This window comes from Oncorhynchus kisutch, linkage group LG14 (assembly GCF_002021735.2).
Source record: "Oncorhynchus kisutch isolate 150728-3 linkage group LG14, Okis_V2, whole genome shotgun sequence".
Classification (NCBI taxonomy): Eukaryota; Metazoa; Chordata; class Actinopteri; order Salmoniformes; family Salmonidae; genus Oncorhynchus; species Oncorhynchus kisutch.
This window is the reverse complement of record NC_034187.2, coordinates 1,302,972-1,323,018: the sequence shown is the minus strand read 5'-3', so window position 1 is coordinate 1,323,018 and position 20,047 is coordinate 1,302,972. Positions and strand designations below refer to the sequence as shown.

The window sequence follows — 20,047 nt, the reverse complement described above, 5'->3', positions numbered from 1 at the left end:
ATAGGGCCCTGGTCTAGTATATAGGGAATAGGGCCCTGGTCTAGTATATAGGGAATATGGCCCTGGTCTAGTATATAGGGAATAGGGCCCTGGTCTATATATAGGGAATAGGGCCCTGGTCTAGTATATAGGGAATAGGGCCCTGGTCTATATATAGGGAATATGGCCCTGGTCTAGTATATAGGGAATAGGGCCCTGGTCTATATATAGGGAATAGGGCCCTGGTCTAGTATATAGGGAATAGGGCCCTGGTCTATATATAGGGAATATGGCCCTGGTCTAGTATATAGGGAATAGGGCCCTGGTCTAGTATATAGGGAATAGGGCCCTGGTCTAGTATATAGGGAATATGGCCCTGGTCTAGTATATAGGGAATAGGGCCCTTGGTCTAGTATATAGGGAATAGGGCCCTAGTCTAGTATATAGGGAATAGGGCCCTGGTCCACTATATAGGGAATAGGGCCCTGGTCTAGTATATAGGGAATAGGGCCCTGGTCTAGTATATAGGGAATAGGGCCCTGGTCTAGTATATAGGGAATAGGGCCCTGGTCTAGTATATAGGGAATAGGGCCCTGGTCTAGTATATAGGGAATAGGGCCCTGGTCTAGTATATAGGGAATAGGGCCCTGGTCTAGTATATAGGGAATAGGGCCCTGGTCAACAGTAGTGTTCTATATAGGGAATAGTGCCCTGGTCAACACTAGTGTTCTATGTAGGGAATAGGGTTCTATAGGGGCCTGGTCAACACTAGTGCACTATATAGGGAATATGGTTCTATAGGGGCCTGGTCAACAGTAGTACACTATATAGGGAATAGGGCCCTGGTCTAGTATATAGGGAATAGGGCCCTGGTCTAGTATATAGGGAATAGGGCCCTGGCCTAGTATATAGGGAATAGGGCCCTGGCCTAGTATATAGGGAATAGGGCCCTGGTCTAGTATATAGGGAATAGGGCCCTGGTCTAGTATATAGGGAATAGGGCCCTGGTCTATATATAGGGAATAGGGCCCTGGTCTAGTATATAAGGAATAGGGCCCTGGTCTAGTATATAGGGAATAGGGCCCTGGTCTATATATAGGGAATAGGGCCCTGATCTAGTATATAAGGAATAGGGCCCTGGTCTAGTATATAGGGAATAGGGCCCTGGTCTAGTATATAGGGAATAGGGCCCTGGTCCACTATATAGGGAATAGGGCCCTGGTCTAGTATATAGGGAATAGGGCCCTGGTCTAGTATATAGGGAATAGGGCCCTGGTCTAGTATATAGGGAATAGGGCCCTGGTCCACTATATAGGGAATAGGGCCCTGGCCTAGTATATAGGGAATAGGGCCCTGGTCTAGTATATAGGGAATAGGGCCCTGGTCTAGTATATAGGGAATAGGGCCCTGGTCTAGTATATAGGGAATATTTCCCTGGTCTAGTATATAGGGAATAGGGCCCTGGTCTAGTATATAGGGAATAGGGCCCTAGTCTAGTATATAGGGAATAGGGCCCTGGTCCACTATATAGGGAATAGGGCCCTGGTCTAGTATATAGGGAATAGGGCCCTGGTCTAGTATATAGGGAATAGGGCCCTGGTCTAGTATATAGGGAATAGGGCCCTGGTCTAGTATATAGGGAATAGGGCCCTGGTCTAGTATATAGGGAATAGGGCCCTGGTCTAGTATATAGGGAATAGGGCCCTGGTCTAGTATATAGGGAATAGGGCCCTGGTCTAGTATATAGGGAATAGGGCCCTGGTCAACAGTAGTGTTCTATATAGGGAATAGGGCCCTGGTCAACACTAGTGTTCTATATAGGGAATAGGGTTCCATAGGGCCCTGGTCAACAGTAGTGTTCTATATAGGGAATAGGGTTCTATAGGGGCCTGGTCAACACTAGTGCACTATATAGGGAATAGGGTTCTATAGGGGCCTGGTCAACACTAGTGCACTATATAGGGAATAGGGTTCTATAGGGGCCTGGTCAACACTAGTGCACTATATAGGGAATAGGGTTCTATAGGGGCCTGGTCAACAGTAGTACACTATATAGGGAATAGGGCCCTGGTCTAGTATATAGGGAATAGGGCCCTGGCCTAGTATATAGGGAATAGGGCCCTGGTCTAGTATATAGGGAATAGGGCCCTGGTCCACTATATAGGGAATAGGGCCCTGGTCTAGTATATAGGGAATAGGGCCCTGGTCTAGTATATAGGGAATAGGGCCCTGGTCTAGTATATAGGGAATAGGGCCCTGGTCCACTATATAGGGAATAGGGCCCTGGCCTAGTATATAGGGAATAGGGCCCTGGTCTAGTATATAGGGAATAGGGCCCTGGTCTAGTATATAGGGAATAGGGCCCTGGTCTAGTATATAGGGAATATGGCCCTGGTCTAGTATATAGGGAATAGGGCCCTGGTCTAGTATATAGGGAATAGGGCCCTAGTCTAGTATATAGGGAATAGGGCCCTGGTCCACTATATAGGGAATAGGGCCCTGGTCTAGTATATAGGGAATAGGGCCCTGGTCTAGTATATAGGGAATAGGGCCCTGGTCTAGTATATAGGGAATAGGGCCCTGGTCTAGTATATAGGGAATAGGGCCCTGGTCTAGTATATAGGGAATAGGGCCCTGGTCTAGTATATAGGGAATAGGGCCCTGGCCTAGTATATAGGGAATATGGCCCTGGTCTAGTATATAGGGAATAGGGCCCTGGTCTATATATAGGGAATAGGGCCCTGGTCTAGTATATAGGGAATAGGGCCCTGGTCTATATATAGGGAATAGGGCCCTGGTCTAGTATATAGGGAATAGGGCCCTGGTCTAGTATATAGGGAATAGGGCCCTAGTCTAGTATATAGGGAATAGGGCCCTGGTCCACTATATAGGGAATAGGGCCCTGGTCTAGTATATAGGGAATAGGGCCCTGGTCCACTATATAGGGAATAGGGCCCTGGTCTAGTATATAGGGAATAGGGCCCTGGTCTAGTATATAGGGAATAGGGCCCTGGTCTAGTATATAGGGAATAGGGCCCTAGTCTAGTATATAGGGAATAGGGCCCTGGTCCACTATATAGGGAATAGGGCCCTGGTCTAGTATATAGGGAATAGGGCCCTGGTCTAGTATATAGGGAATAGGGCCCTGGTCTAGTATATAGGGAATAGGGCCCTGGTCTAGTATATAGGGAATAGGGCCCTGGTCTAGTATATAGGGAATAGGGCCCTGGTCTAGTATATAGGGAATAGGGCCCTGGTCTAGTATATAGGGAATAGGGCCCTGGTCCACTATATAGGGAATAGGGCCCTGGCCTAGTATATAGGGAATAGGGCCCTGGTCTAGTATATAGGGAATACCAGCCATGATAATAGAGGGAGATGGTCAACAGGGAGATGGTCAACAGGGAGATGGTAAACAGGGAGATGGTCAAACAGGGAGATGGTCAACAGGGAGATGGTCAAACAGGGAGATGGTCAACAGGGAGATGTGGTCAACATGGAGATGGTCAACAGGGAGATGGTCAACAGGAAGATGGTCAACAGGGATATGTGGTCAACAGGGAGATGTGGTCAACAGGGAGATGGTCAACAGGGAGATGGTCAACAGGGAGATGGTCAACAGACTCATTAAGGTGATGGTCAGTGAGTGTCCCAGCTGGATGCGTCAATAGACTCATTAAGGTGATGGTCAATAGACTCAATAGACTCATTAAGGTGATGGTCAATAGACTCATTAAGGTGATGGTCAATAGACTCATTAAGGTGATGGTCAATAGACTCATTAAGGTGATGGTCAATAGACTCATTCAAATCAAAGTTTATTTGTCATGTGTCACCTCACAGTGAAATGCTGAATACAACAGGTGTAGTAGACCTTACAGTGAAATGCTGAATACAACAGGTGTAGTAGACCTTACAGTGAAATGCTGAATACAACAGGTGTAGTAGACCTTACAGTGAAATGCTGAATACAACAGGTGTAGTAGACCTTACAGTGAAATGCTGAATACAACAGGTGTAGTAGACCTTGCAGTGAAGTGCTGAATACAACAGGTGTAGTAGACCTTACAGTGAAATGCTGAATACAACAGGTGTAGTAGACCTTACAGTGAAATGCTGAATACAACAGGTGTAGGAGACCTCACAGTGAAATGCTGAATACTACAGGTGTAGTAGAGCTTACAGTGAAATGCTGAATACAACAGGTATAGTAGACCTAACAGTGAAATGCTGAATACAACAGGTATAGTAGACTTTACAGTGAAATGCTGAATACAACAGGTGTAGTAGACCTTACAGTGAAATGCTGAATACAACAGGTGTAGTAGACCTTACAGTGAAATGCTGAATACAACAGGTGTAGTAGACCTTGCAGTGAAGTGCTGAATACAACAGGTGTAGTAGACCTAACAGTGACATGCTGAATACAACAGGTGTAGTAGACCTCACAGTGAAATGCTGAACACAACAGGTGTAGTAGACCTTACAGTGAAATGCTGAATACAACAGGTGTAGTAGACCTTACAGTGAAATGCTGAATACAACAGGTGTAGTAGACCTTACAGTGAAATGCTGAATACAACAGGTGTAGTAGACCTCACAGTGAAATGCTGAACACAACAGGTGTAGTAGACCTTACAGTGAAATGCTGAATACAACAGGTGTAGTAGACCTTACAGTGAAATGCTGAATACAACAGGTGTAGTAGACCTTACAGTGAAATGCTGAATACAACAGGTGTAGTAGACCTTACAGTGAAATGCTGAATACAACAGGTGTAGTAGACCTTACAGTGAAATGCTGACTTACAGGCTCTAACCAACAGTGCAAAAAAGGTATTAGGTGAACAATAGGTAAGTAAAGAAATAAAAACAACAGTAAAAAGACAGGCTATATACAGTAGTGAGGCTATAAAACTTGGCACTCCGGTACCGCTTGCCATGCGGTAGTAGAGAGAACATTCTATGACTGGGGTGGCTGGGGTCTTTGACAATTTTTAGGGCCTTCCTCTGACACCGCCTGGTGTAGAGGTCCTGGATGGCAGGCAGCTTAGCCCCAGTGATGTACTGGGCTGTACGCACTACCCTCTGAAGTGCCTTGCGGTTGGAGGCTGAGCAGTTGCCGTACCAAGCAGTGATGCAACCAGTCAGGATGCTCTCGATGGTGCAGCTGTAGAACCTTTTGAGGATCTCAGGACCCATGCCACATATTTTTTGTTTCCTGAGGGGGAATAGGCTTTGTCGTGCCCTCTTCACGATTGTCTTGGTGTGTTTGGACCATTCTAGTTTGTTGTTGATGTGGACACCAAGGAACTTGAAGCTCTCAACCTGATGAGAATGGGGGCGTGCTCGGTCCTCCTTTTCCTGTAGTCAACAATCATCTCCTTAGTCTTGGTTACGCAGAGGGATAGGTTGTTATTCTGGCACCACCCGGCCAGGTCTCTGACTTCCTCCCTATAGGCTGTCTCGTCGTTATCCGTGATCAAGCCTACCACTGTTGTGTCGTCTGCACACTTAATGATGGTGTCGGAGTCACTATGGTGTTGAAAGCTGAGCTGTAGTCAATGAACAGCATTCTCACATAGGTGTTCCTTTTGTCCAGGTGGGAAAGGGCAGTGTGGAGTGCAATATAGATTGCATCATCTGTGGATCTGTTTGGGCGGTATGCAAATTGGAGTGGGTCTAGGGTTTCTGGGATAATGGTGTTGAGGTGAGCCATTTACCAACCTTTCAAAGCACCTCATGGCTACGGACGTGAGTGCTACGGGTCTGTAGCAGGTTGCCTTTGTGTTCTTGGCACAGGGACTACGGTTGTCTGCTTGAAACATGTTGGTATTACAGACTCAATCAGAGATATGTTGAAAATGTCAGTGAAGACACTTGCCAGTTGGTCAGCGCAGCTGTCCTACGTTTATCAGCTGTCCTGCATTTATCAGGTGTCCTACATTTATCAGCTGTCCTGCATTTATCAGGTGTCCTACATTTATCAGGTGTCCTGCATTTATCAGGTGTCATGTGTTTCTCAGCTGTAAAGCTAGTTCATCAGACTAATAAAAAGCCTGTGCTCTCGGTCTAGGGTCCTAGGCCTGTGTCGTGTCTTTGGCCGGATTAAGTGATATGACATGCTATTCTATAAAATAATTTTCTGTAATTAATATTACCTGAATAAGCTAATCATGTAAATGTAATTTACTAGAGGCACCACGAAAGAATGTTAATATGCTGTTATCTTCCGAATAAACTCTTAAAGACCTAGTAATATTTTATATCAATAGCAGTCAATATTTAATCGTCACCTTATTTCAGTCTCATCTGAACATCGTAGAATTCTTGGTTATCTTCACGAACCCTGGCTAACAAGTGGAATCAGCAATATAAACTTTGGTTTAATTATTTATTTACTAAATACCTAACTAATCACACAGAATGGGGGTTGGGCTTGAATGAAAGAGCGGGAGGACTGAAGAACAAAGGGAGAAGCTATGCTATCGTAACTACAGAATCTTATGCATTCTAAATAACTGCCCATTTGGAAAAGGAAAATGCAAGAAATATTTACTCTGAGCTGCGCTTCAATGGGTTGGTTGTAGATGGAAGGCCATGTTGCCAAACAGAGATCTTCCTTGTCCTTTGAAGAGTGTCTCTGGTGGTAAACTGGATACGTTGTAGTATCGTCGTTGTGTTGTAGACTGGATACGTCGTCCGTCCTTTCCTAGCCCACGTTTACAGCGGCCGCTGCTAACTCAACGGCTAGGAGGTATCACTTCTGGAGAGAATAAGAGTTCAAAGTTCCTTACCAAGTTGCCATACTTTAAGCTCATGCTATATCCTTTCGGCGTGTTGATCATCATCTTCACGTTGAAATTCGATGCTAATTTCGTTAGGTTCTTATCTGAGCCCTTTCAACGTGGAGACCGTCGTCCTCGGAACACAAAGTTACATTTTCGTCAAGGGCTTTATAGAGGAGGGGAGAGAAGGGCGTTTCATAGTTTATAACCAATGTCTCTTCACAGGGGCGGGGCCACTCAGTGAGCAGAGCTTTAACCTAATGAAAACCCAATTCTCTCATTTGGAAGCTAAAATTACATTGAATATTTTCTCAAATAGTTTAATATTTAAACATTGAAATTGCACAACAATTCCATGTTAATCTGATAACTAGAATGTGTAGACTGTCCCAGATACGGTTTTTGTCGTCCTGTCATCAGTCATAATGTCTCAGATGACAACTGAAACTGACATCATATTCATTAAGTACCAACTCATATTTTCCACTGGTTGGATTACTGAAAATATGGTTCCATTCCCCCCATCTTCTGATGTTCCCAGACTCTCTATGTTTAACAAAGGCTTTTACAAGAGTCCTTCAGTAGAGTCAAGAGAGAGAGGGGAGAAAGGTATTTATGGGGGGGGGGGTCATTAACCTCACCCACAGGCCAACATCATGACACCTGCCTAACGAGTCCATAACCTGAAGACGTGTCGTTACGAATAAGCAGAAAGGTGTTGTCTTTGTACTCTGAGGGAGGCAGCTTACTTTCTACAGCTTCTGACCTCTGACCTTACAGCGTTGACCATCTGGGCCAGACAGCTCCAGCACTGTTTGGTCCTTCAGTTGTTTGTAGTTGAGGTTTTGCCAGGTCCTACTCTCAAAAGAGTTTTGTCACCTCAAGGATTTTTCCCAGGTTGAATAAAGTTGAAATAAATACAGAGTAGAAATATTTAAGTCCATCCAGTATCCATGAACCCTACATGCCTGTCACCCCCACACACCACCTGGAAGTCACAATCTGAAGCCATGCCCTTCCGTTTATCTACTCCCAACAGGAAATTGCCTCAGACGCCTTGAGAGTATAGCTTCTGGGATAGGACAGTACACAACAAGCAGACAGTCATATGTGCAACAACTAAACATACGACTCAAGGGGTCTATCTTTAGTCTAAACATACGACTCAACGGGTCTATCTTTAGTCTAAACATACGACTCAACGGGTCGATCTTTAGTCTAAACATACGACTCAACGGGTCGATCTTTAGTCTAAACATACGACTCAACGGGTCGATCTTCAGTCTAAACATACGACTCAACGGTCTATCTTCAGTCTAAACATACGACTCAACGGGTCTATCTTTAGTCTAAACATACGACTCAACGGGTCTATCTTTAGTCTAAACATACGACTCAACGGGTCTATCTTTAGTCTAAACATACGACTCAACGGGTCGATCTTTAGTCTAAACATACGACTCAACGGGTCGATCTTTAGTCTAAACATACGACTCAACGGGTCGATCTTTAGTCTAAACATACGACTCAACGGGTCTATCTTTAGTCTAAACATACGACTCAACGGTCTATCTTCAGTCTAAACATACGACTCAACGGGTCTATCTTTAGTCTAAACATACGACTCAACGGGTCTATCTTTAGTCTAAACATACGACTCAACGGGTCTATCTTTAGTCTAAACATACAACTCAACGGGTCTATCTTTAGTCTAAACATACGACTCAACGGGTCTATCTTTAGTCTAAACATACGACTCAACGGGTCGATCTTTAGTCTAAACATACGACTCAACGGGTCGATCTTTAGTCTAAACATACGACTCAACGGGTCGATCTTTAGTCTAAACATACGACTCAACGGGTCGATCTTTAGTCTAAACATACGACTCAACGGGTCGATCTTTAGTCTAAACATACGACTCAACGGGTCTATCTTTAGTCTAAACATACGACTCAACGGTCTATCTTTAGTCTAAACATACGACTCAACGGGTCTATCTTTAGTCTAAACATACGACTCAACGGGTCTATCTTTAGTCTAAACATACGACTCAACGGGTCTATCTTTAGTCTAAACATACGACTCAACGGGTCGATCTTTAGTCTAAACATACGACTCAACGGGTCTATCTTTAGTCTAAACATACGACTCAACGGGTCTATCTTTAGTCTAAACATACGACTCAACGGGTCGATCTTTAGTCTAAACATACGACTCAACGGGTCTATCTTTAGTCTAAACATACGACTCAACGGGTCTATCTTTAGTCTAAACATACGACTCAACGGTCTATCTTTAGTCTAAACATACGACTCAACGGGTCTATCTTTAGTCTAAACATACGACTCAACGGGTCGATCTTTAGTCTAAACATACGACTCAACGGGTCGATCTTTAGTCTAAACATACGACTCAACGGGTCGATCTTTAGTCTAAACATACGACTCAACGGGTCTATCTTTAGTCTAAACATACGACTCAACGGGTCGATCTTTAGTCTAAACATACGACTCAACGGGTCTATCTTTAGTCTAAACATACGACTCAACGGGTCTATCTTTAGTCTAAACATACGACTCAACGGGTCTATCTTTAGTCTAAACATACGACTCAACGGGTCTATCTTTAGTCTAAACATACGACTCAACGGGTCTATCTTTAGTCTAAACATACGACTCAACGGGTCTATCTTTAGTCTAAACATACGACTCAACGGGTCTATCTTTAGTCTAAACATACGACTGAACGGGTCGATCTTTAGTCTAAACATACGACTGAACGGGTCGATCTTTAGTCTAAACATACGACTCAACGGGTCGATCTTTAGTCTAAACATACGACTCAACGGGTCTATCTTTAGTCTAAACATACGACTCAACGGGTCTATCTTTAGTCTAAACATACGACTCAACGGGTCGATCTTTAGTCTAAACATACGACTCAACGGGTCGATCTTTAGTCTAAACATACGACTCAACGGGTCTATCTTTAGTCTAAACATACGACTCAACGGGTCTATCTTTAGTCTAAACATACGACTCAAGGGGTCTATCTTTAGTCTAAACATACGACTCAACGGGTCTATCTTTAGTCTAAACATACGACTCAACGGGTCGATCTTTATTCTGGCATGTACAGTAAATGCATTAGCAACAGGAAATAGCCGGTGACGTCCGGACAACTTGCAGAGTAGTGCTGTCTTTTTGATCAAACAATTCCCTTCCCTTCTTCCCCAGATAAATGAAATAAACGTAAAACTGCTATTTCCTGACAGTGGTTGTGTCTCCACATGCAGGTGAATGAAAACGATAGACTGTGGGGTGATGATGATGAAGACTCCACCCTGCTGTCTCCCGGGCTGTTGGACCATGGAGCTCCTCCCCTCCTCCTGTCTGCAGTGGGCTGGACCCTTCCACTGGGCCTCTCCCTGCTGCTGCTGCTCGGATACCAGTAGACCCTGGTCTGGGCCTGACCTAGCCCTGGGGCTCCATAGACTACACTTCAGACTGACTTACCTAGGGGTGGAGAGAGAGAGAGAGAGAGAGAGAGAGAGAGAGATGTAAATGTGTAAAGGAAGAGGAAGGGATTATCCATCTATCCTCCTCCAAACCACTCTTCTTTCCAACTCCAAACCACTCCTCTCCTCCTTCCTCCTCCAAACCACTCCTCTCCTCCTTCCTCCTCCAAACCACTCTTCTCTCCTCCAAACCACTCCTCTCCTCCTTCCTCCTCCAAACCACTCATCTCTCCTCCTTCCTCCTCCAAACCACTCTTCTCTCCTCCTTCCTCCTCCAAACCACTCTTCTCTCCTCCTTCCTCCTCCAAACCACTCTTCTCTCCTCCTTCCTCCTCCAAACCACTCTTCTCTCCTCCTTCCTCCTCCAAACCACTCTTCTCTCCTCCTTCCTCCTCCAAACCACTCTTCTCTCCTCCTTCCTCCTCCAAACCACTCTTCTCTCCTCCTTCCTCCTCCAAACCATTCTTCTCTCCTCCTTCCTCCTCCAAACCACTCTTCTCTCCTCCTTCCTCCTCCAAACCACTCTTCTCTCCTCCTTCCTCCTCCAAACCACTCCTCTCCTCCTCCAAACCACTCTTCTCTCCACCTCCAAACCACTCTTCTCTCCTCCTTCCTCCTCCAAACCACTCCTCTCCTCCTTCCTCCTCCAAACCACTCTTCTCTCCTCCTTCCTCCTCCAAACCACTCTTCTCTCCTCCTTCCTCCTCCAAACCTCTCTTCTCTCCTCCTTACTCCTCCAAACCACTCTTCTCTCCTCCTTCCTCCTCCAAACCACTCTTCTCTCCTCCTTCCTCCTCCAAACCACTCTTCTCTCCTCCCACCTCCAAACCACTCATCTCTCCTCCAAACCACTCTTCTCTCCTCCTTCAAACCATTCTTCTCTCCTCCTTCCTCCTCCAAACCATTCTTCTCTCCTCCGTCCTCCTCCTCCAAACCACTCATATCTCCTCCTTCCTCCTCCCAAACCATTCTTCTCTCCTCCAAACCACTCTTCTCTCCTCCTTCCTCCTCCAAACCACTCTTCTCTCCTCCTTCCTCCTCCAAACCACTCTTCTCTCCTCCTTCAAACCATTCTTCTCTCCTCCTTCCTCCTCCAAACCACTCATCTCTCCTCCAAACCACTCTTCTCTCCTCCTTCAAACCATTCTTCTCTCCTCCATCCTCCTCCAAACCACTCATATCTCCTCCTTCCTCCTCCAAACCATTCTTCTCTCCTCCAAACCACTCTTCTCTCCTCCTTCCTCCTCCAAACCACTCTTCTCTCCTCCTTACTCCTCCAAACCACTCTTCTCTCCTCCTTCCTCCTCCAAACCACTCCTCTCCTCCTTCCTCCCCCAAACCACTCTTCTCTCCTCCGTCCTCCTCCAAACCATTCTTCTCTCCTCCGTCCTCCTCCAAACCACTCTTCTCTCCTCCTTCCTCCTCCAAACCACTCTTCTCTCCTCCGTCCTCCTCCAAACCACTCTTCTCTCCTCCGTCCTCCTCCAAACCACTCTTCTCTCCTCCGTCCTCCTCCAAACCACTCATCTCTCCTCCTTCCTCCTCCAAACCACTCATCTCTCCTCCTTCCTCCTCCAAACCACTCATCTCTCCTCCTTCCTCCTCCAAACCACTCTTCTCTCCTCCTTCCTCCTCCAAACCACTTATATCTCCTCCTTACTCCTCCAAACCACTCCTCTCCTCCTTACTCCTCCAAACCACTCTTCTCTCCACCTCCAAACCACTCTTCTCTCCTCCTTCCTCCTCCAAACCACTCATCTCTCCTCCTTCCTCCTCCAAACCACTCTTCTCTCCTCCTTCCTCCTCCAAACCACTTATATCTCCTCCTTACTCCTCCAAACCACTCTTCTCTCCTCCTTACTCCTCCAAACCACTCTTCTCTCCTCCTTACTCCTCCAAACATCTCTTCTCTCCTCCTTCAAACCACTCTTCTCTCCTCCTTCAAACCATTCTTCTCTCCTCCATCCTCCTCCAAACCACTCATATCTCCTCCTTCCTCCTCCAAACCATTCTTCTCTCCTCCAAACCACTCTTCTCTCCTCCTTCCTCCTCCAAACCACTCTTCTCTCCTCCTTACTCCTCCAAACCACTCTTCTCTCCTCCTTCCTCCTCCAAACCACTCCTCTCCTCCTTCCTCCTCCAAACCACTCTTCTCTCCTCCGTCCTCCTCCAAACCATTCTTCTCTCCTCCGTCCTCCTCCAAACCACTCTTCTCTCCTCCTTCCTCCTCCAAACCACTCTTCTCTCCTCCGTCCTCCTCCAAACCACTCTTCTCTCCTCCGTCCTCCTCCAAACCACTCTTCTCTCCTCCGTCCTCCTCCAAACCACTCTTCTCTCCTCCTTCCTCCTCCAAACCACTCTTCTCTCCTCCGTCCTCCTCCAAACCATTCTTCTCTCCTCCGTCCTCCTCCAAACCACTCTTCTCTCCTCCTTCCTCCTCCAAACCACTCTTCTCTCCTCCGTCCTCCTCCAAACCACTCTTCTCTCCTCCGTCCTCCTCCAAACCACTCTTCTCTCCTCCGTCCTCCTCCAAACCACTCATCTCTCCTCCTTCCTCCTCCAAACCACTCATCTCTCCTCCTTCCTCCTCCAAACCACTCATCTCTCCTCCTTCCTCCTCCAAACCACTCTTCTCTCCTCCTTCCTCCTCCAAACCACTTATATCTCCTCCTTACTCCTCCAAACCACTCCTCTCCTCCTTACTCCTCCAAACCACCCTTCTCTCCACCTCCAAACCACTCTTCTCTCCTCCTTCCTCCTCCAAACCACTCATCTCTCCTCCTTCCTCCTCCAAACCACTCTTCTCTCCTCCTTCCTCCTCCAAACCACTTATATCTCCTCCTTCCTCCTCCAAACCACTCTTCTCTCCTCCTTACTCCTCCAAACCACTCTTCTCTCCTCCTTACTCCTCCAAACCACTCTTCTCTCCTCCTTCAAACCACTCTTCTCTCCTCCTTCCACCTCCAAACCACTCTTCTCTCCTCCTTCCACCTCTCATCTCTTTTGGTGACCTCACAGTGGAACCACCTCACCTCTTTTGGTGACCTCACAGGGGAACCACCTCATCTCTTTTGGTGACCTCACAGGGGAACCACCTCATCTCTTTTGGTGACCTCACAGTGGAACCACCTCATCTCTTTTGGTGACCTCACAGTGGAACCACCTCATCTCTTTTGGTGACCTCACAGTGGGAACTGTCACATATACTCCCTCTCTGTCCTCTAGGTCACCAGACTGCTGATTATTACACACACCTGTCACCATCGTCACGTGCACCAGCGCTTATTGACACTCGCCTGGACTCCATCACCTCCCTGATTACCTGTCCAATATATGTCCCTTTGGTTCCTTCCCAGGTGTCATTGTTTCTGTTTCATGTGCTGTTAGTGTTTCTTGTTTTGTATCCATTTATTTATTAAATAATCACTCCCTGTACTTGCTTCCTGACTCTCAGCGCACATCGTAACAGGAACCACCTCAACTCTTTTGGTGACCTCACAGTGGAACCACCTCATCTCTTTTGGTGACCTCACAGTGGAACCACCTCATCTCTTTTGGTGACCTCACAGTGGAACCACCTCATCTCTTTTGGTGACCTCACAGTGGAACCACCTCATCTCTTTTGGTGACCTCACAGTGGGACCACCTCATCTCTTTTGGTGACCTCACAGTGGGACCACCTCATCTCTTTTGGTGACCTCACAGTGCCCCTGGAAAGGAAGAGAGGGTACTAATGTGCCAGAAGGAATTCTGGTATCCCCATTTCCTCTATGATCCTGAGATTCTACCCCTCCATATATACACAGACAGACAGACATGTTCAACTCTACCTATTCCTACAGTATGTACAGTAAATGTAAGCTTCAGTGCAGGACCGGTTGTTGGTGTTTTACAAGTGTACAGAGGACAGAAAGAGAAGCTGTTTCCTCTAGAACACTCAGATCGGCTGAACTCTCTGTCCGAACGGACCGACCGGGTTCTGACGGCTCCAAAACATTCACAACATTCCTCCATCGTGTAATATATTAAACCGTTCTGAAGTCTCTCCTCCTCTAAGTACCAGCTGTCCTGATAGACGCAGCAGCACAATATCAGAGAACTAGACTGGGTCTGAAATGGCAACCTTTTCCCTACATAGTGTACTAATGTTATATAGGGAATAGGGCCCTGGTCTACAGTAGTGTACTATATAGGGAATAGGGCCCTGGTCTACAGTAGTGTTCTATATAGGGAATAGGGCCCTGGTCTACAGTAGTGTTCTAATGTTATATAGGGAATAGGGCCCTGGTCTACAGTAGTGTACTATATAGGGTCCTGGTCAACAGTAGTGTACTATATAGGGAATAGGGTCCTGGTCAACAGTAGTGTACTATATAGGGAATAGGGCCCTGGTCTACAGTAGTGTACTATATAGGGAATAGGGTCCTGGTCAACAGTAGTGTACTATATAGGGAATAGGGTCCTGGTCAACAGTAGTGTACTATATAGGGAATAGGGCCCTGGTCTACAGTAGTGTACTATATAGGGAATAGGGCTCTGGTCAACAGTAGTGTACTAATGTTATATAGGGAATAGGGCCCTGGTCTACAGTAGTGTACTATATAGGGAATAGGGTCCTGGTCTAAAGTAGTGCACTATATAGGGAATAGGGTCCTGGTCAACAGTAGTGTACTAATGTTATATAGGGAATAGGGCCCTGGTCTACAGTAGTGTACTATATAGGGAATAGGGTCCTGGTCAACAGTAGTGTTCTATATAGGGCCCTGGTCAACAGTAGTGTTCTATATAGGGAATAGGGTCCTGGTCAACAGTAGTGTACTAATGTTATATAGGGAATAGGGCCCTGGTCTATAGTAGTGTTCTATATAGGGAATAGGGCCCTGGTCTACAGTAGTGTTCTATATAGGGAATAGGGTCCTGGTCTACAGTAGTGTACTATATAGGGAATAGGGCCCTGGTCTACAGTAGTGTTCTATATAGGGAATAGGGCCCTGGTCTACAGTAGTGTTCTATATAGGGAATAGGGCCCTGGTCAACAGTAGTGTTCTATATAGGGAATAGGGCCCTGGTCTACAGTAGTGTTCTATATAGGGAATAGGGCCCTGGTCTACAGTAGTGTTCTATATAGGGAATAGGGTCCTGGTCAACAGTAGTGTTCTATATAGGGAATAGGGTCCTGGTCAACAGTAGTGTTCTATATAGGGAATAGGGCCCTGGTCTACAGTAGTGTTCTATATAGGGAATAGGGTCCTGGTCAACAGTAGTGTTCTATATAGGGAATAGGGTCCTGGTCAACAGTAGTGTTCTATATAGGGAATAGGGTCCTGGTCAACAGTAGTGTTCTATATAGGGAATAGGGCCCTGGTCTACAGTAGTGTTCTATATAGGGAATAGGGTCCTGGTCAACAGTAGTGTTCTATATAGGGAATAGGGCCCTGGTCTACAGTAGTGTTCTATATAGGGAATAGGGCCCTGGTCAACAGTAGTGTTCTATATAGGGAATAGGGCCCTGGTCTACAGTAGTGTTCTATATAGGGAATAGGGCCCTGGTCTACAGTAGTGTTCTATATAGGGAATAGGGTCCTGGTCAACAGTAGTGTTCTATATAGGGAATAGGGTCCTGGTCAACAGTAGTGTTCTATATAGGGAATAGGGTCCTGGTCAACAGTAGTGTTCTATATAGGGAATAGGGTCCTGGTCAACAGTAGTGTTCTATATAGGGAATAGGGCCCTGGTCTAAAGTAGTGTACTATATAGGGAATAGGGCCCTGGTCAACAGTAGTGTTCTATATAGGGAATAGGGCCCTGGTCTACAGTAGTATACTATATAGGGAATAGGGTCCTGGTCAACAGTAGTGTTCTATATAGGGAATAGGGCCCTGGTCTACAGTAGTGTACTATATAGGGAATAGGGCCCTGGTCAACAGTAGTGTACTATATAGGGAATAGGGTCCTGGTCAACAGTAGTGCACTATATAGGGAATAGGGTCCTGGTCAACAGTAGTGCACTATATAGGGAATAGGGCTCTGGTCAACAGTAGTGCACTATATAGGGAATAGGGCTCTGGTCAACAGGGCCAGCCACACTAAGTCATAGTTCAATCACTGTGTTACCAGCCACACTAAGTCATAGTTCAATCACTGTGTTACCAGCCACACTAAGTCATAGTTCAACCACTGTGTTACCAGCCACACTAAGTCATAGTTCAATCACTGTGTTACCAGCCACACTAAGTCATAGTTCAACCACTGTGTTACCACACTAAGTCATAGTTCAACCACTGTGTTACCAGCCACACTAAGTCATAGTTCAATCACTGTGTTACCAGCCACACTAAGTCATAGTTCAATCACTGTGTTACCAGCCACACTAAGTCATAGTTCAACCACTGTGTTACCACACTAAGTCATAGTTCAATCACTGTGTTACCAGCCACACTAAGTCATAGTTCAATCACTGTGTTACCACACTAAGTCATAGTTCAATCAGTGTGTTACCAGCCACACTAAGTCATAGTTCAATCACTGTGTTACCAGCCACACTAAGTCATAGTTCAACCACTGTGTTACCACCCTAAGTCATAGTTCAATCACTGTGTTACCAGCCACACTAAGTCATATTTCAACCACTGTGTTACCAGCCACACGAAGTCATATTTCAACCACTGTGTTACCACACTAAGTCATAGTTCAACCACTGTGTTACCACACTAAGTCATAGTTCAACCACTGTGTTACCAGCCACACTAAGTCATAGTTCAATCCCTGTGTTACCAGCCACACTAAGTCATAGTTCAATCACTGTGTTACCAGCCACACTAAGTCATAGTTCAATCACTGTGTTACCAGCCACACTAAGTCATAGTTCAACCACTGTGTTACCAGCCACACTAAGTCATAGTTCAATCACTGTGTTACCAGCCACACTAAGTCATAGTTCAACCACTGTGTTACCACACTAAGTCATAGTTCAACCACTGTGTTACCAGCCACACTAAGTCATAGTTCAATCACTGTGTTACCAGCCACACTAAGTCATAGTTCAATCACTGTGTTACCAGCCACACTAAGTCATAGTTCAACCACTGTGTTACCACACTAAGTCATAGTTCAATCACTGTGTTACCAGCCACACTAAGTCATAGTTCAATCACTGTGTTACCACACTAAGTCATAGTTCAATCACTGTGTTACCAGCCACACTAAGTCATAGTTCAATCACTGTGTTACCAGCCACACTAAGTCATAGTTCAACCACTGTGTTACCACACTAAGTCATAGTTCAATCACTGTGTTACCAGCCACACTAAGTCATAGTTCAACCACTGTGTTACCACCCTAAGTCATAGTTCAATCACTGTGTTACCAGCCACACTACGTCATATTTCAACCACTGTGTTACCAGCCACACTAAGTCATATTTCAACCACTGTGTTACCACACTAAGTCATAGTTCAACCACTGTGTTACCAGCCACACTAAGTCATAGTTCAACCACTGTGTTACCAGCCACACTAAGTCATAGTTCAATCCCTGTGTTACCAGCCACACTAAGTCATAGTTCAATCACTGTGTTACCAGCCACACTAAGTCATAGTTCAACCACTGTGTTACCAGCCACACTAAGTCATAGTTCAATCACTGTGTTACCAGCCACACTAAGTCATAGTTCAACCACTGTGTTACCACACTAAGTCATAGTTCAACCACTGTGTTACCAGCCACACTAAGTCATAGTTCAATCACTGTGTTACCAGCCACACTAAGTCATAGTTCAATCACTGTGTTACCAGCCACACTAAGTCATAGTTCAACCACTGTGTTACCACACTAAGTCATAGTTCAATCACTGTGTTACCAGCCACACTAAGTCATAGTTCAACCACTGTGTTACCACCCTAAGTCATAGTTCAATCACTGTGTTACCAGCCACACTAAGTCATATTTCAACCACTGTGTTACCAGCCACACTAAGTCATATTTCAACCACTGTGTTACCACACTAAGTCATAGTTCAACCACTGTGTTACCAGCCACACTAAGTCATAGTTCAACCACTGTGTTACCAGCCACACTAAGTCATAGTTCAATCCCTGTGTTACCAGCCACACTAAGTCATAGTTCAATCACTGTGTTACCAGCCACACTAAGTCATAGTTCAACCACTGTGTTACCACACTAAGTCATAGTTCAATCACTGTGTTACCAGCCACACTAAGTCATAGTTCAACCACTGTGTTACCACCCTAAGTCATAGTTCAATCACTGTGTTACCAGCCACACTAAGTCATATTTCAACCACTGTGTTACCAGCCACACTAAGTCATATTTCAACCACTGTGTTACCACACTAAGTCATAGTTCAACCACAGTGTTACCACACTAAGTCATAGTTCAATCACTGTGTTACCAGCCACACTAAGTCATAGTTCAACCACTGTGTTACCACACTAAGTCATAGTTCAACCACTGTGTTACCACACTAAGTCATAGTTCAATCACTGTGTTACCACACTAAGTCATAGTTCAACCACTGTGTTACCACACTAAGTCATATTTCAACCACTGTGTTACCACACTAAGTCATAGTTCAACCACTGTGTTACCAGCCACACTAAGTCATAGTTCAATCACTGTGTTACCACACTAAGTCATAGTTCAACCACTGTGTTACCACACTAAGTCATAGTTCAACCACTGTGTTACCAGCCACACTAAGTCATAGTTCAACCACTGTGTTACCACACTAAGTCATAGTTCAACCACTGTGTTACCACACTAAGTCATAGTTCATAACTACATAAGAGGAGAATGTCTGCAGCATGCTGTTAAGTCATAGTTCAATCACTGTGTTACCAGCCACACTAAGTCATAGTTCAATCACTGTGTTACCAGCCACACTAAGTCATAGTTCAACCACTGTGTTACCACACTAAGTCATAGTTCAACCACTGTGTTACCAGCCACACTAAGTCATAGTTCAATCACTGTGTTAGCAGCCACACTAAGTCATAGTTCAATCACTGTGTTACCACACTAAGTCATAGTTCAACCACTGTGTTACAAGCCACACTAAGTCATAGTTCAACCACTGTGTTACCAGCCACACTAAGTCATAGTTCAACCACTGTGTTACCACACTAAGTCATAGTTCATAACTACATAAGAGGAGAATGTCTGCAGCATGCTGTTAAGTCATAGTTCAACCACTGTGTTACCAGCCACACTAAGTCATAGTTCAACCACTGTGTTACCACACTAAGTCATAGTTCATAACTACATAAGAGGAGAATGTCTGCAGCATGCTGTTAAGTCATAGTTCAACCACTGTGTTACCAGCCACACTAAGTCATAGTTCAACCACTGTGTTACCACACTAAGTCATAGTTCAACCACTGTGTTACCAGCCACACTAAGTCATAGTTCAACCACTGTGTTACCACACTAAGTCATAGTTCAACCACTGTGTTACCAGCCACACTAAGTCATAGTTCAATCACTGTGTTACCACACTAAGTCATAGTTCAACCACTGTATTACCACACTAAGTCATAGTTCAACCACTGTGTTACCACACTAAGTCATAGTTCAACCACTGTGTTACCAGCCACACTAAGTCATAGTTCAATCACTGTGTTACCAGCCACACTAAGTCATAGTTCAACCACTGTGTTACCACACTAAGTCATAGTTCAACCACTGTGTTACCACACTAAGTCATAGTTCAACCACTGTGTTACCAGCCACACTAAGTCATAGTT

General features: G+C 45.3%; 1 protein-coding gene across 1 annotated transcript in view; it reads left to right on the top strand.

Moving 5' to 3' along the window:
* gfra4a (GDNF family receptor alpha 4a) overlaps positions 1-10,451 on the top strand; it is a 149,132-nt gene extending 138,681 nt beyond the window's left edge. The window contains exon 11 of the mRNA XM_031787579.1: positions 10,065-10,451. Coding sequence (XP_031643439.1) covers positions 10,065-10,223 — 159 coding nt within the window. The 3' untranslated portion in view covers positions 10,224-10,451. The remainder of the gene's footprint in view (positions 1-10,064) is intronic.
* The last annotated feature ends 9,596 nt before the right edge of the window (positions 10,452-20,047 follow it).